General features: G+C 41.2%; 1 protein-coding gene across 3 annotated transcripts in view; it reads left to right on the top strand.

Moving 5' to 3' along the window:
- The window catches only part of trps1 (trichorhinophalangeal syndrome I), a 115,997-nt gene that overhangs the window by 88,174 nt on the left and 10,520 nt on the right, over positions 1-17,303 (top strand). For all 3 annotated transcript variants that reach the window (XM_069175898.1, XM_069175901.1, XM_069175900.1), the window contains exon 10: positions 16,307-16,429. In XM_069175898.1, the coding sequence (XP_069031999.1) occupies positions 16,307-16,429 (123 nt within the window). The remainder of the gene's footprint in view (positions 1-16,306; positions 16,430-17,303) is intronic.

Raw genomic sequence — 17,303 nt, 5'->3', positions numbered from 1 at the left:
AAGGAAAACAGAAAGGGGAAAGGGAAAAGGAAAAGCTGTGCTTTGGATTCTTCCCTTCTGTGTCTGTCTCAGTCTGTTGATGTTTCTCCGTATTTTAATGTCTCTCTCCCTCTCAAACCCGCCCGTCTCCCTCGATCACCCTCCGTCTCATCCCGTCCCTGCCTCCCTTTTTCTTTCTCTCAGTAATGACTAACTGCTAACTATCACTTTGAAGGTCCTGGTATTTGCTAGCTGTAGGTGTCTTTAGTGAGCCCACAAGCATCTGTGTGTTTCTCATTATGAGCGTGCATGGAGCAGTGTGAGGAGCAGAAGTCAGCCCTCAGGCTGTACTCCGATGAATGATGGTGTGTATGTGTGTGTGTGTGCGTGCGCGCGTGCGTGTGTGTGTGTGTGTGTGTGTGCGTGCTACTTTATGGGCATGGTGGATAATATCAAGCTGTTATTACAAAGTCGTATTCACCAGTAGTAATTTGCTCACTCCGTTTCCTTGTTTTTCTCTCCCTGTTTCCTTCTTGTTCACCCCTCGCTCTGTATCTTTCCGTTTCTCTCTCGAACAGATTGCTTTCTGCAGGGGTGGTGCAGAAGTAGAGATACAGAGAAAAAAAATTGAGATGCCTTGTCCTTGAGTGACCCAGTTCCATTTCTCGGCTTTGTAGTTTTTGTCAACCACTGATTCTATTACAAGGATTTTTCCTTAAATGTAATATATTTTGCTCAGTTTGGTCTTTCTCTTTTTTTTTTTTTTTTTTAACCCTCCTTAATGATCCAAACAGCCAGTGTTTATTGGTGCCTGCAATAAATCCAGTACATTGATTAACTCAATCACATTAGCAATTACAGTAAATTATATTACGCAGTACAATTCCAATACAATAATATTTAGCATAATGCTTTACTTAAAATGTGTATTTTTTTTTTAACGTGTGTTTACTTAAAACATGGAACATGAATCACTAAACTGACTTGTTTACTTTAGCAATACATTAAATAGGTATTTAAAGATGTTTAAATCAACACAAGTTGAGGAAATACACACTGGGGACCAGAAGTGGTTTGTTTCAAATTATGTCATCGACTGAGTCTCGCAGATTGCAGACATTCATGAAGTATAAATAGTTTAATAGGCTTAAATTTAGCTCAGGCCTCCAGTTCTGGCCTCGACTGTCGTGTCAGCACCCTGCCTGTGGAGGTGTCAGAGCCAGGTTTGATTCGAGGCCAGGTTTAAAACATGTTGATAGCGCTGACTGTTTGGCAGGGGCTCCGTGCCATATGTGAAAAAGACAAGATTTTTTTTTTTCGTGCAATCAAGGCCCCACAAAGTGACATCTAATATTTGAAGGCAGATCGGACCACTCTGTGCATTGATGCTGTTCTCTCGGCAGATGGAGGTCTGTGTGAGGCACAATATGATGAAAATCTCTCAACAAATAGGGTGTGAGGCGATATTCCCTAAGCAACCATTTCTCCCTTTCTCTCTGATAACATGAGGGTCATCATACATGGGGCTGTTTGGAGAAAATGGAACAAAGAGGAGACATCAATTACACACACACACACACACACACACACACACACACACACACACACACACACACACACACACACACACACACACACTCTCGGGGATGTTGATCGCAATGCTCTACCTGTCAAGAGGAACGGAACAGATCAACTGTCCTCCAAGTGGTGTGTGTGTGTGTGTGTGTGTGTGTGTGTGTGTGTGTGTGTGTGGCCTCAGTGCAGAGAAAGGACTTTGAGAAACAGAGAGGGATTAAGGGCTGGAGTAGGGGTTAGAGTAATTCAGATATTGATGTTTTAGTCGGTAACTCCACCCTGAGGGCCTGTCTAGGTGGAAAATGTCAAATGGGCCCCGGGCTTGTCGCACCACTTAGCATCGCCAGAGCCTCAGTGGTGACGCATAACAAACGCACACAGAGCAAGGCACTACACACAAGCCATACGTTAAAATGTACAGATATTCATAAGCACATTACCTGTGAGGTTTGCACACGCATGAATACACAGATGTGTGCAACACGTACACAAGGGAACATTTGCATACTACCACATCACTGGGGGGTAGCATCCAAATGAGTGTGTGATTTTCACTGGTCATGTCGTGCTGCCAGTGTACAGTAAGTGTAGAGATGACCGTGTCAGTCAGACGGTCTCGATGACCATGAATTTTGCTGCAGACATTCATGGCACCCAGAGGATGAATTGTTTATGACTTTGGTGACCACTGACTCTTTCGTCAGCGCCACCAACTGGTCAACATTTAGACTTATCCAGTGAAATATCTCAACAACTATTTAGTCGATTGACGCAAAGTTTCGTGCAGAAATTGACGGTTCCAAGACTACAAATTCATTGACTTTTCATCCGGCACCTTCACAACTATTGGACACATTGCCAAAAAAAAAAAATCTTACACAGACATGCATGTGTCCTTCAGGATGAATTGTGCACACTTTTTTTGATCTTGAATTTTATTTTCATAGGAAACATTTGACCATCAGACTTGGCTCTTCTCGTGTTTCAATATAACTTATCAAATAATACCGTAACCTAAGATGGTTTACAATATTAAGGTGCTGACTGCTTCACGCTAGCATGTCAACATTGTCGTTAGCAGTATGTTAGGAGGCTGACGTAAGCACTCAACTCCGAACGCTACTGTACTGGCCCATCCCAAGGTGTGTGTTGGGGATAGGCAAATACACATTGCCCCCCCCCCCCCTCCTCCCCCTTTTTGTTTCTTAATGGCAGCTAACAGCTTTTTTGCTGCATTACCGCCACCTTCTGGCGTACCAGTAAAAACAAGGAAAAATATACTTTTTAAACTATGCAATTTTTATTATGATTTAACCACTACTCAAGAATTCTAAAATCATAACCGATCTCCAAACAACAGAATTACCCTATACGCAATTTTAAATGAGCAGCTTAATTGTGGGAGCAATATAAACTGCTTAGTCATGCTGTACACTTTTTCAGGTTTTGAGCATGTCCAGAGCTGTCTGCTTCTTTCTCTCAGTATCAAGTGTAGTAGTGTCACTAGCTCTAAGTCCCTCCCCATAAATAATATTTTATATCCTCGTCCTGAGCTTTGCATACACACATCGCTACCTTCGATCTGGTGAATCATACAAAGCAGCAGCTATTCAACAACCTGCACTCCCCATTGTTGACACGGCTGAGAGACAATGTCAGTGTACAGTCAACAGCACCCTGCAGTATGCTGAAGGGTACCTGACAGTTGCCTCACATTGAAGCTTGCATAAAGAAATGCCACAGTGGCGTCAGTGGCTCTGTAATGATGGTTAAAGGTCACAGGATTTCATTAATTTCAGGCACTCTTTATCACGGACAGGAGTACTCTTGGTGTGAATTGATTACAAAACTAACTGAATACGGAGTAAGAGTGGATTGATGGAGATGGAAACAACAATATCTGAGTAGACAGTGTGAAGTAGAGAACAATTTTTTTGACCATGCTTTCTATCAATTTCAAAGTCAAAACATCGAGATAAATTTGCATCGTCTCCTTTGAACACTCAACTCGTTTTTGTATGCACTTACATTTAAAGCTTGTTGGAGCTCTTATTATGCTGCGGAAGTATTGTTAATTTGTTTGCTCAGAGTCAGATATGGCCTCTGGATGTTTATGAGTGGACCTTAATGAGCTGACTTGCCTTATAAGTTCTCCTTTTGGCTTCAGTTTGATGGTAGACTGTGAAGCTGTTTAAACTGGTCATTGGGCTTCAGTGCATAAAGTGTCACTGCTGTGTTTGTATTTTTATTTTTTTTATTTTACAGCATTGTTTCATCTGTTTTAACCACATATGACGTTTTCTGTTCTCACTGAATAAAATATAAACACATTTTTACAGGCTAGTACTGTCCAGATTGTGTTTGAATCCTGCTGCATGCGTGTTTGTGTGTGTACGTGTGTGTGTGTGTGTGTGTGTGTGTGTGTGGTACGTGTGTTTCCGGGTGTCTTCCTCTGCTCAGTGTTCACCTTGACCTCCTTGCCCATTCAGTGTTGCTCATTTCCCACTGACATGACCTCTGACACACACATACACACACACACACACACACACACACACACACACACACACACACACACACGCTCGCATACAGCAGGAAAAAATATCCAGAATTTAACCAGTGGACTGAGGCTGAATGAGATTCTGAAAATGTTCCTTTTCAGCGAGGACTTGAACCTCCCACCTCCTCTTGCTTGCCCTCTCTCTTTCTCTGTCCTGTTTTTTTTTTTTTTTTTCCTGCTGCATTTACTTCACTTGTCAATACATATATTGACAGCACACCGAGACACAAACAGCCAGGTGTCCAGGTGGGTGAAGAGCGAGACCAACCAATTTGGCGACTTATAGAAAAGGTTATGAGTGAATGTGAAAGAACAAACAGTTAACTCTTCTGTGTTGGGACATAAATGAAAACCTGTCAAGAAGAGCTTAGCAGTGTGGAATTAGTGATACTAAAAATGTCACTCACTACTCTCTCCTCTCCACCCGGACCTCCTCCTCTTCTCCCCTTTCTACACTTCCCCACTAGGGCTAATTGGGAAGATAAAGTAATTTGGCAAGGCGTGTGTGTGAGGTCGTTCAGAGGTGTAATACCCTACATTATGCAGTTTGGTTGGGATTACACTTCTCCTTCTCTTCCTCCCTCCTTTCTTCTCAATGATTTTCAACATCTTCCTCTTTCTGGTTTTCTCTTATTTTCTCTCTCTTCATCATTTTTTTCTTTCTCTCCTTAATTAGGGAAATTTTGGCTGTCCAAGGTCATTTGGCAATTAAGATGTATCGCTGGTGTGTGTGTGTGTGTGTGTGTGTGTGTGTGTGTGTGTGTGTGTGTGTGTGTGTGTGTGTGTGTATATGTGTCTGTGTGTGTATGACTGCAAATCTTTACCTTGTTTAAATTAAACCATTTGCATCACAGCTGTTATCATCAATCCAAAATGAACATTTAGGAAATGAGGAAACGGACTGTTTTCATGTCAGTGCGAATGGAGCAAAATGTGCTTTGCATACAAAGTTGAATAATTTGCACGTCCACCCACATGACACTGATGGTCATTACTCACCCACCAGAGTGCAGTAGTTCAACTAACTACCAAAACTCCTGTGACTTCTCTGCAGGTCAGCATGTTCATATTTCATGCCATCTTACTTTGAAAAACATCATTAAGCGATGAGTCGAACTGAGCCGGCGCATTTATCATGTTAATTCAACTTTTTTTTTGTTGTTGAAAGAGTTCAACTTGAGCAGGAGGCATGTCATTGCTGTTTAAACAGATTCCAGGAGGAAGGAAAGAAAATTGTTTACGGTAATGATGCTCATACAAACGTTAGCGATGTCCAAGCACATAAAAGACACCAAAATGTTGTCATTCTCAATTTCCATCATGTATTATTTGAAAAATATTATTCAGTAACAGGAAGTGCAGAGGCATGCATGAACAGTATATACTTCAGCATTCAGCTGTACAGCATCTGAGGTGTGGTTGAACTACAGTAGCCTGAACCACAATAGATCTAGTGGTCTCAGTGAGGCAACAAAACCTTTGGTAAATGCACCTAAGTTAGGATGCTTTAGTTGTAGAGCCTGTTTAAATAATATAAATGAAAGTACCCAGCTGGATTTCTGCTTTGCCTAAATCTGAAGTAGTAACTTTTTTTTGTCATTCATTTAAAAAAAAATGCACAATTAAATGACATTATCCAGATACTTGTCGTGGAAATTAATCTCTTTGAGCTGAACACAGTTGTGATTGTCCTAAATTCAGCCTAAGAGTTCACCTTAATGCGCAGTAGTGAAGCCTCAACCATTCATTAATTGCTTAAGATAGAGCTCCTCTCTCCCTAATTAGGTGACACACTAAGCACAGACAATTTTATTTCTATTACCAAGTTAGTTTTTCGTACCTGAATGGGTCATGTGGGTCGGTGTTGTGTGGGAATCAGCCCACGGAAGCATTCTCAGATAAACAATAAAATAGAGTCTAAGTAAGTTAATAAGACACTTAATACCACTAGATGAAACCACAGGTATTAAGGATGCACATTATAATAACCCTCTCTCTCTCTCGCTCTCTCTCTCTCTCTCTCTCTCTCTCTCTCTCTCTCTCTCTCTTTCTTGTTTCCTTTGGGCAGTGGGGTGAGTTAAGGTTTCAGTGTCCTGGTTTCCACACCAGGTTGTGTGTGTGTGTGTGTGTGTGTGTGTGTGTGTGTGTGTGTGTGTGTGCGTGTGCGTGTGTGTGTGCGCTGCAGCAAAGTGTGTTATTGTCGACCTACAGGGCCTACCCATGACGGCATTTACGCTTCCACTCTTCCCCTCTTTCTCTCACTCTGTCACACACACACGAGCACACACACGTTTGTCTCACTATCCCCGTGGGGACAGGCTCACCTAAGCCTAACTCTAACCCTAAAACCAAGTCTTAACTCTAAAAAGCAGTACCATGGGGACTTCAGGTTTTATCCTCACGGTGACAAAAGTCCCCATGGGTTAGAGTGCATTCAGGTTAAAGTCCCCACAGGGATATAAAAACAAGCCCACACACACACTGACGTAGTGTTTTACTGGTCAGTGGGATGTGGGGCTCTGCTCTGCACACATACATATAAAAAGGTTTTCTTGGGAAGGAAATACATTTTAGATAAGGAAAATAACTTCCAACCTAGGAACTAATAAAGACTGTTTATCATAAAGAAGCAGATAAAACATGTAAATAGTCAATTATGGTAGAAGAAGCAGTGTGTTGTTTTTTTTTAATTAAAAATGAAGTAATGTCAACATTTCACAGATTGTAACTTTGGTTAGATGTAAGTTGAACATCTTTGTTTCCCTTCTGAGCTTATTTTGGGAATATTTTACGAGAAAAAAGCAGGAAATAAAGAAATAGTTTCTGTTTCAAGTTGTTTATTTTAAAAACTACTTTTTTTCAATGTATTACATGCCCTATCACTGCAACCGAGAAAGTCCAAGGTTGAATCAGGAAGACTTCTATTCTGTCGCAAAAAGAAGAATAAAACTCCAGGGTTATCTCGTATCATCTTATCAAAATGGTACGTTTTAGCTTTCTAAAATGAGTTGCTTTATAAACACAAACACACATAACTAGATATCAGTAGCTCAAAGACAAAAGCACACAGAAAAGAGACACTTGCATAAACATCAACGTGCAGTACAGAACTGCACACACACACACACACACACACACTGCCGTGGTCTCCAGGTCCACAGACTCCAGCTCTGCATGCATTGAGGTTGTTTATCAAAATTAGATCAACGTGGAATGATTTCCTTTTTTCTCTGTTTGTGCTTCACTTGCACCCACTTTCTCTCTCCCTCCCTTCCCCTCTCCCCCCACAGCTCACTGGTTATCAGGCTTTTACCCAAAACACATAACTGTGGCGTCGATGCAACTGCGATCGTTTATCAAAATTAGATCAATAAAAATAAGATTTTGCTTAAGTGTGGCCTGGTCTGTGTTTGTGGGCAAAGTTGTGCGCGTTGCACAGAAATTGAGACTCACTGTTGTGCAATAAAAGGTAACAACTACTGTACTGACTGAACACAGGGAGGTGGAAAAGACCAGAGAGACAACAAAGGGCCGGAAAAGAGTGATCGCAAAGGGTGAAGGAATGAAAGGAGGGAAGTGGGCCACAGTGTGTGGCCCTCAATGTCTGTGTGTGTGTGTGTGTGTGTGTGTGTGTGTGTGTGTGTGTGTGTGTGTGTGTTTGTGAAAGAGCAAGATGCTTTGACCTCACTCTCCTTGTATGCCAAGTGGATATGTGTGTGTGTGTGTGTGTGTGTGTGTGTGTGTGTGTGTGTGTGTCTGTGTGTGTGTCTCATGGTGATGTCATCTTGATCCTGTGTTTTCTGCTGCTTTTCTTTAGGCACTCAGCCTTCCATTACTTGGTCTCCTTCCTCTCTCTTACACACACACACACACACATACAAACACACGTAAGGGTCCTGTTGTGCAAGCTGACACTTTTTTATTTCACTCTCACACTGAGCCGTGTGTCCATGTATGCGTGTTCTAGTATCTTATTAACACAGGATCCGAGTTGTCATGTCCTCCTGCTCCCTTATCCAGCCTCTCTGCTGCGCTGAGACTATCATTGTGGTTGTTTTTTTTATATATTTATATATTCTCATTGCACCATTATCACAACCTGGCATATAACACACTTATCAAGTATACGTTTCAATCTTGTTTTGTCCCAGTGGGCTGTTGGTTCTGCTGCTGCTATTAAAAGCATCTTGCATTAAACTGAAAGACTGAGGCATAACAACTGGAAGTCATCAATACAAGGTGCAGATACAGAGTTTCAGGGCAGCACCATAAGATAAATTACCATCATCATCATTATCACAGTCTCCAAGGCCATCAACAGCAATCAATGACAAGCGATCATCACCTTCCTCCTGCTTATAGCGTCACGTAGAGGCCTAAGGCAGGAGGGATAAAGGGTTTGTTACACCTGATCTTCTTGGCAGGATTGAAACTGACTCTTGTGGAGAGTGTGGCTTGTATGGTCGGATTTATGGCAGCTGTTAATAAGTCTGATCGTTTAAGCTGACCTTGACATGCACTGTATTACAATCAGGGTGCTGTAGCTGTTGCAAGAAAACTTTTCAGACAGTGTCAGTTCTGGGCTGTACCTCCAACACTCTTATTTTTATATGTACTGTATTTATGAGTGAGGGAGGACCTCGCCAGTAATATTGCAGTATTTGATTGCACACCCAGCATCTCAACACTCTGCCGCTGCTCACTCTGCATAGCTAATGTGTGTGGATGGATTTTACTCTGCAAGTTTCTCTCGGGATTCCTCCTATCCGCTAACCTCCGTTAATAAACAGTCTCATAAAAGGCACAATGCTGAGCTTCTTTTGTCCCGAAATTTGATTTTTCTCTGAAATTCTGTTTCCAAAGCCTTTAAAGAGGTAGATAATAGGAGGTAACGGTGAACAGGATGGAAATGCGAGAGATGCTAAAGCAGACTGATGGAGGATAGCTCCTGGCTGTGTGTATGTGTGGAAGCTTAGAGTCATGCTCACCGTGACTGGACAGTATTTGCTTAAAAGCGGCTCTGTTCATATGCTGCTGCAAAACTCGGTTGCTAATATTCAACATTCAACTTTCTTATTGATACTTCACTAGAAGGACTCCACATATGTAGACACACAATACTTTGTTTTTGTTCAATGAAAAGTGGAGCCATTGTGAAAGTGCCTTAAAGTGCAATACCACTGACCGCCACCAGTGGCTGGTTTAAAAAAAAAAAAAAAAAAAAAAAAGAAACCTCTGGCTCCAGTAGTCTTTATAAAGCATCCACTTCCAGTCAATCCATTTTTTCCACAATTGATTATGTTGTCATTACCTACATTCACTCCATTGGATCAGTGTTTTGGTGGTCTTTCTGACTATAATTTCATAATATTTTTTTAAAGGAGAATTCAAAACTAAATTTTTCAAAACCCCCAGAACTTTCTGTTTGTAAAACCTGTGACTTTTCAGGCTAGCTGACAATAGGTGGAGATTTAAGCCAAACCACACTGCAGCATATCGTGATTTTCTACAGCATGTCATCATTATCCTTTTTAAATGTCTGTTGATTCCTGAAGGGATAATTAGTCTTTAGGTCACACCCCTACAGAGTCACCAGGGCAGGGCATTTCCACTAGTCTGCCGCTGTGCTTTTCTCGCTCTGCTTCATTCTTAATGTCATATGAGCAGATAATCAGCAGGAAATGCAGCCTCCACTGCAGATTGTGCTGTGTCAATTTTTACAACTGAACAAGAAGCTGTTCTCTGCTTAAAACACAGCTGAGAGGTTTAATAAGTAATTTACAACCAAACAAAATCACATGGCTTGTTGTGAATCTTTCTCATTCCCAATGACTTCTACAAAAGTGTCTTGTGATATCAGTAATGCTTCTTTCTTTCAGTCTTCAAATGCCCCTGTAAATGTTCAGCGGTGAGGTTACCGTGGATGAAAAAGTCCATGACAGTTGGCACTTGTTGATCTTCTTTGGTCTTCAAAGCTTTGAGGTGTGTTTGGCCTCATTATCCTGCAGTAGTTTGAATCCTTCTCCGCAGAGTTGCAAAGGGCAGCATGTCTGTGAAGAATGGAGTGCTATTTCTACTTGGTCAGGGTGGAGTCGATTCACTGCAGGTGTCCAATTCCAGAGCAGGCAAAATACCCCCAGACCTTAATACTCTCATCTTCATGTTTCACTGCGGATTTGATACACTATTTCCTGTTTGTGTCCGTACATTTCCTTTTCTGTTACTGCTAGAAACCTCAAGCTTGGATTCATTAGACTTTTTCCTCTGTCATCCAGTGTGAAGTGTTGGTTTGTCCTTGACCCACCCCAAGTGTTCGGCCTTGTTTCCCCTCCTGAGAAGTGGTTTTAGAGAAGCTACTCTTTCTCTGAGACCATTTCCACCACTACTGGACAGCCTTCTTTTGACAGGATGTTTGCATTCCTTATTTAGCAAATCTTGTGTCTTTGATGAAGTTACTTGATGCATTGATATTTTGATGATGTACTCACATTTGGTCCTGCCTGATCGTGCTTTGGATGCAACTGATCCATGAAGCATTTTAGATTACCATGCACTTCCCCAGTACAAACCTTCAGTCTGGCCATGCGTTGACACTGAAAAATCCCTTCTTTGCTCAGAATAACAATTTGACTTTTGATCCTTTTAAATCTGATACCATGTTTCCCACTATCAGAATACAAATTAGTAAGCAATGTGTTACTGTAAACTTCAGGTACAGTCATATTTATAACAAGTGAACAATGGCTGCAAGTTGATTTACTTAAACAATCGTCTAATTAGTTGATCAAATCCACCTTGATATCATCTGAACTCTGCTTCAATGGAAGGAAAGCCAACCTTTTGTACAAAGGAGTTAACATGGTCAATAGCACTAATTGGCTTGAATTCTATCTGGAGCTCAATCTGAAATACTGCCTTACTTTACGTGTCATAACATCTTGTTTCTAAAACCTCAAACTTCCCTGATTTTTTTCATGTTTATATGAAAATATGAGTATACGTGTATAAACACATCTGTTATCCTTCTTCTGAGCTTTGTTGTTTTTTTGTTTCTTCTTCTTCAGTAAGAATAAAGTCTCAGAATTAATTTGGAGTCATTTCAACTGAAATTCATTGACCTTAAACCCAATTATTCCATTAGGAGATATCATTTAAATGCACAGCTAACAACACAGATTGACTTTTATGCGTAACACGTACACAGACCTTCAAAAACGCATGAACACACACAAACAGTTAATGGTTGGTAGAAACTGCAGGGGGTCTCTGTGTCCCAGATGCTGTTCAGTGTTTGTGTAATGGGAGGATTAATTTCAGTGAATCTTTATCTGTGAAACTATCCCTCCATCCTTCAGCACAGGTATTTTTCTTGTGTGTGTGTGTGTGTGTGTGTGTGTGTGTGTGTGTGTGTGTGTGTGTGTGTGCGTGCGTGTGCGCGTGCGTGCGTGATCCAGTGTATGGGATATTGGTCTTGGCAGTATGGAATTTAGTTAATTCCTCCAGCTCGTCTTCTGGCTTGATTAAATAATTGCTGATTTAATGTAAGTCAGTTTGTGTATCAGCGTAAGTGTGTGTGTATGCTTCTGTGTCTGCGTGTATGCATCTGTGTGTTAAAAGCAGGGCTGACTTACTCCTTAAGTGAATTAAATGTAATTTCATTTTGAAAGACTTTGTTTAGAAAGCCCTCTTTTTTAATTTATTTTAGACCTCAGGGCGCCTCAATCTATTTCTTTCTTCTCTTTCTCACTCTTTCTCTCCATCTTTGTCTCTCTATGTTTTGCTACATAACATCAAGGACTTCAGCACCATTTGAAATGTTTTGCATGTTTACTTTTGCAATGCCAGACTCAATGTGCAAATTGAAAAGATTTCCGAGAAATGCGGAGATGAGAATGAAGTTAAAATTTTTTTAAATGGATGTAAAGTGTTTGGAAACGCAGCAGTTGATGGTGCAGGCCACCAGCCTGCCTCAGCAGATTACTTCAAGTGAAGCCAGAGTCGAAAGATGCCATCGCACATTGGTTGCAGATGCTACATTTGAGGGGTTCAGTATGGCGACGGGTTTTAAACCTCTGGATGCTTATCTATTCAGGCTGGCTCTACCATATAGATCTAAAAGACTGTGCAGTGTAAACAGTTGCTCTAACATCTGTAAATTTATGGCTTCAGGAGAATCTCTGAGTGGACTCAAAGCCACAGATGAAGTGTTCAGCCACTGTGTGGTTACACCATATGTTTGATGTTGAATAAACATCAGATTCTGGAAAATGTAGTTATAATTTATTAGCGCGTTTTACGAGCAGTCACAAAAAGTGCACAAAAACAGCCCATAACTTCTGTTTAAATTTAAAGAATAGCAATCACTCTAACCCATTTAGTGGAGAATTGGCGAAGCAGCACAAACCCATAAAAGCCTAAAACCAAAATTGAAATTAGACTATTGGAGTTGGTCACGATACATGTAATGATAAACAGTAACATATTAAAAGAGCGTATTTTCCCAAACAAACAACGGTCAGGTCGTATAGGCTCACCTTTGCATTAAACGCATGGACAAAAAGGCTTTCCGCTCGAGCTGCTTGTGCATTCGAGCAGAGAGACCGGCCAAACTGATTGTGAAAGTTATTAAACCAATAAATGTTGTTTTATATGCAGCTTTCCCCTGAGTAGATTGTACTCTTAATTTGTGCTGGCTTTTTCATGAGCATCATGAGGCGGATAAAATCTGCAAATATGGTCTACTTCCTCCGTGTTTCTTATGTACAGAGCTTGTTTACGTTGGTCTTTTCCTCAGGAGGTTGAATTATCCGATGAATATGTCTCAGCTATGTTTTTATAGATTCTCAAGAACATTTCACGAGTGTTTTTTTTATTAGTAAGTTTCAAAGTGGACACCTGTCAGCTCCACAGAGTGGCTGTTTACACTGGTGTTTAATACACTTCCTGCTTAGGAAACGTAACTTTGTATCCAAAAATCAACTTTTAAGTTTAATGGTTGGCTCAGATTTGGCTCTATTAGGAGGAGCTGGATAAAGGGTTCAATTTCCTGACTTTTGAACATATTGGTGTTTTGAGTGCGTCTCTGTCTTTGTGAGCGTGTGTTTTGTGAAGAGGCTGTTGGTGGTGGTGCTGACTGAATGGTACTACAGTCCACAGATAAATAGATGTCGTTAAGAGGCAGGTATCGGTGATCAATCAGAAAAGCATGCGCTGATTCACAGACATTCTTCAGGTGCACACGAATGCACCTGGTACAAAAACATAACTGAGACGTAGAATACTCACATCATATGATATGCTGCAGTATGTTTACGTGGAGTCATGTGTGTGATTTTTCCACAAATGTTAAGCCAACCAGCTGCTGATTGAAAAGGAAGTTGGAGATCATGAGCCAATTTTTTTTGTGTGTGTGCACGGGGGGGAGGGGTTATTTCTGTACCAGTAATTGACACTTGAACTTCTTCGTCTCACACAAACACACACATTGTGCTATCGTTTTAACACAGTGTCAGAGTTTGCAACACACACAGACACACACACACACACACACACACACACACACACACACACACACACACACACGCATGCACACACTTCTTGGATTGTGGCCTCTTGTCCAAATCTTGCTTGCCTTCATAAGCCAGTGGAAGCATATATTTTCAGGTGTGTGTGTGTGTGTGTGTGTGTGTGTGTGTGTGTGTGTGTGTGTGTGTGTGTGTGTGTGTTGCAATGAGGGGCAGCTGTGGGGCCATATGTGAGTGATTTGGGCGCTCGAAGGGAAACTGAATTCTGATGACAGACGCACTGTTTGGCTTGCAATTCTAGACACACACACACACACACACACACACACACACACACACACACACACACACACACACACACACACACACACACACACACACACACACACACAGAGGAAGTGTACATCAATCAATCACCTGGCTCTGTCTCTTTACATGTGGTGACCGTATGGTGCTTGCACTACAGACACATAGACACACACTCTGGCTCACACACACTCTGGCTCAGGGTGCCACTGAGAGGATTTGGTCATGTAAGTGTTCTGCTGTCTGATGTCAGATGGATGAAAACACATGTAGCGTAAAGACTCTGGTAATTTTAGCTGCGGTGTTTATTACATGCAGAATTATTGGAAACAGGATGTTTTATTATACACGTATTAAAACTCAGAGAGAGAGTTGGTCCAGAATAAATAAACACATTGTATGGCGTTCCTTTGTATTGAATCTTGGAACAATCTGAAAGTTTGATTTTGTAGCCTGATTCAGACACCATGAAGAATGTCATCATAAATATCTGTTTGCAGAAAACAGAAGAGCTATTAACACAAATTTCACTGGCAATCAGATTTGATGCCAAATCGAATAATACTGTCTAGTACAGATGCTGAAAAAGTTCCTGATCTATTGGAGGGAACTACATTCTTCGTTCGTTTGCACAACGCAGCAAATCAACTTTGGATTATTGCCCTAAATATTCCAAATGTTCTTTTCTGTTACATTTAAATGTTGGATAATTTCATAACATCACGATGTAGTATTTGCATTGCGTCGGTGACGCCATATACATCTGTACATTGACGTGTGTTCCCAAAGAAATGTAAAGTGGATAATTGTGCTGTGATCCTTGCAGTGCATTCGATTGGAAAAATAAACTGAACAGCGCTGTGCCCACTGGGCTCCTCTGCTTTTAACTGGCTGCACAAAACAGATGCCCAGTAGAAGTGCTGGTAGTGGATCCATCTGTAGCTCTGAGACTACAGAGAAGCCCGATTGAAGTGCGGTGCGCTTTTGTGAAAAGTTTGTCACTTCTAGCATTGGGTGCTCTGAGCCCGAAAGGAAAAAAGAGAATGCTAAGCTCTCAGCACCGTCACGAACATAAAACAAGAAGTCAGCACTGAAAGGAGAAGGTCCCGGTGGACGCAAAGTCCATGGTGGAGGGAAGAGTGGGAAACAGATTGGGATAACAGAGGGGAAACAAGGAGGAACGCGGATACACAGGAGGTGTGGATTTTAGCGAGCCCCACACACACACACACACACACACACACACACACACACACACACACACATGTACAGTATCGTAACATTCACTTACACAATCATCTCTTGTGTTGTCAGCATCGAGGATCTCTCCTTAGTTGTGATCCATGCACCTATATACTGTGTATAAACAGTTAAAAAGATTAAAACCAAACTTTGTTGGAGGAATTAGACAGGATTGGAAAGACTAAGGAGAAGACAAAATGAAAATCGGAAAGAATCACGAGATATAAACTTTAAGAAGTAAAGACGTAAGAGAAATGGTTGAATAGACAGGCGGATAGAGAGAAACAGACAGAGTTGTGGAGGAGAAAGATGAGGTATGCTGTCCGCTCGGGGTCATAAAGGTGGTGAATTGGGCCAGACGCTTAATGGGATGGAGAAACGTTGTGATTGGCTCATTATTGTGATGGAGCACGTTGCCACGACAATTGGCCTTTTCACCCCAACCTCCGTACCCTCACCCTTCCTTGCACACTACTTTTCTATGCACCACTGCTTTGTGAACTGCAGAGGTGTGTGTATGAGAACAGCACACACTAATACAGCAAAAGTTAAACACTCTCCTGTGAAGTAGCTGCTGCAGTTCAGATAAACACTTAAACACTTTATGCTGCAAGGTGAAACCATAACTCATCTCTTCCCATGTCTTTCAAGTAGTGCTTGACTAAATTACCACAGTATCTCATATCTTTCCTAGAGGAGCCTTTGGTCTGTATTAGAGACACACATATTCAAATATAAAGTGCAAACAACTTATTCAGCTCCACAAGATGATATTATTTTCACTCAGGTATATATGTGGGGTTTTATTAACCTTGTTCTACACACAGAAAATCAGTGTAGAGAAGAACAGTGTTCTCAATAGGATTTCCCATTAGGCATGATAAATAAGAGCCCATCATCTCTCTGCTACTCAGCCAATCTGTACTCTCTCTGTCGCCAACTACCTGTCCATTGTTCTTGAGTGGCATGAAAACTAAAAAGGAAACACAATTAAAGTTACATTTTCTCTTTCTTTTTTCCTTTCCTCTCTTTGACTTGGCATCTTTCTTACTGTTTTTTAAGTGTCATTATTGTTGTTTACTTTCAGTCTCTAACGGTGTTGGTTGTTCTCTGTCCACAGCGGCGCAGAGGTAGCGGGGTTTTCTGCGCCAACTGTCTCACCACCAAGACATCACTGTGGAGGAAAAACGCTAACGGAGGCTATGTCTGCAACGCGTGTGGTTTATACCAAAAACTGCATTCGGTAAGCCATAAACAAACAGGCACGCAAATAGACGTTATGTCTGCACCAGCTCTGCATACCCTGAACAAACTGCACAGAGACCAATAGACTAGACATAGCAGTGATGTTGTTGGTTAATAACATTTTGACAATCCAGGTATGATGAGTCCTTTATTTAAATCTTTTTTCAAACATACCATAACGGAAACAAATCAAATTTAAAAACAAAACAATGAAAAGATGTAGGGAATTAAATTGTGCTCACGTAATACCGACGAGTGAGATGAAACTCGACTGTATCATCGTGCAGAAGTTAATTTGCAGGGCCGAACATATATATTCACTCGTATGAAACCTGCATGTATTCACTGATAAAGCTTGCACTGGCACTATTTCATGGACTCTGCTGTGTTTTAGTGCATCCACATGGTGGCTTTTGACCACTAATTATCATTCCGCCTGTCTGGCCTTTTAGCATACGATGCAAATTAAATGGTGCATACTGCGGTTTAATTCCTTGTATATATTCTGTGAGTCCCGCTGTGGAAAAGTAATATTGTGGAAAAAGTATATTTGATTTGGTGGGTGCTGGGAGTTACAGACCATTTCAGGCAGTCACAGTGAGCCAGTTCCATGGAGTGAGAAATATGATGGAATGAATCAACTTTACCATCTAAGCCTGGGGAAGGTCTGTGGAAATCCCAAATTTAATTAGACTGCATGAATTACAGATGAGATAAAGACCCCGACTGGAATTCAGTTGACTTCAGAATATTGAGCTTACTCACCTCAGATATGTTCTTAAGGTCTTTAAGCCAATTACACACTCCAATATACCTATTTAACTCAAGGGTTTACAAACATTACTGGCATGAAACAAGGCTTCAGAGTTTTA

The sequence above is a fragment of the Embiotoca jacksoni genome, unplaced genomic scaffold, assembly GCF_022577435.1.
Source record: "Embiotoca jacksoni isolate LCO1_2020_lvr unplaced genomic scaffold, fEmbJac1.0.p SCAF_7, whole genome shotgun sequence".
In the NCBI taxonomy this organism is placed as follows: domain Eukaryota; kingdom Metazoa; phylum Chordata; class Actinopteri; family Embiotocidae; genus Embiotoca; species Embiotoca jacksoni.
The sequence above is the reverse complement of the archived record's forward strand: the minus strand, read 5'-3'. Positions and strand labels throughout refer to the sequence as shown.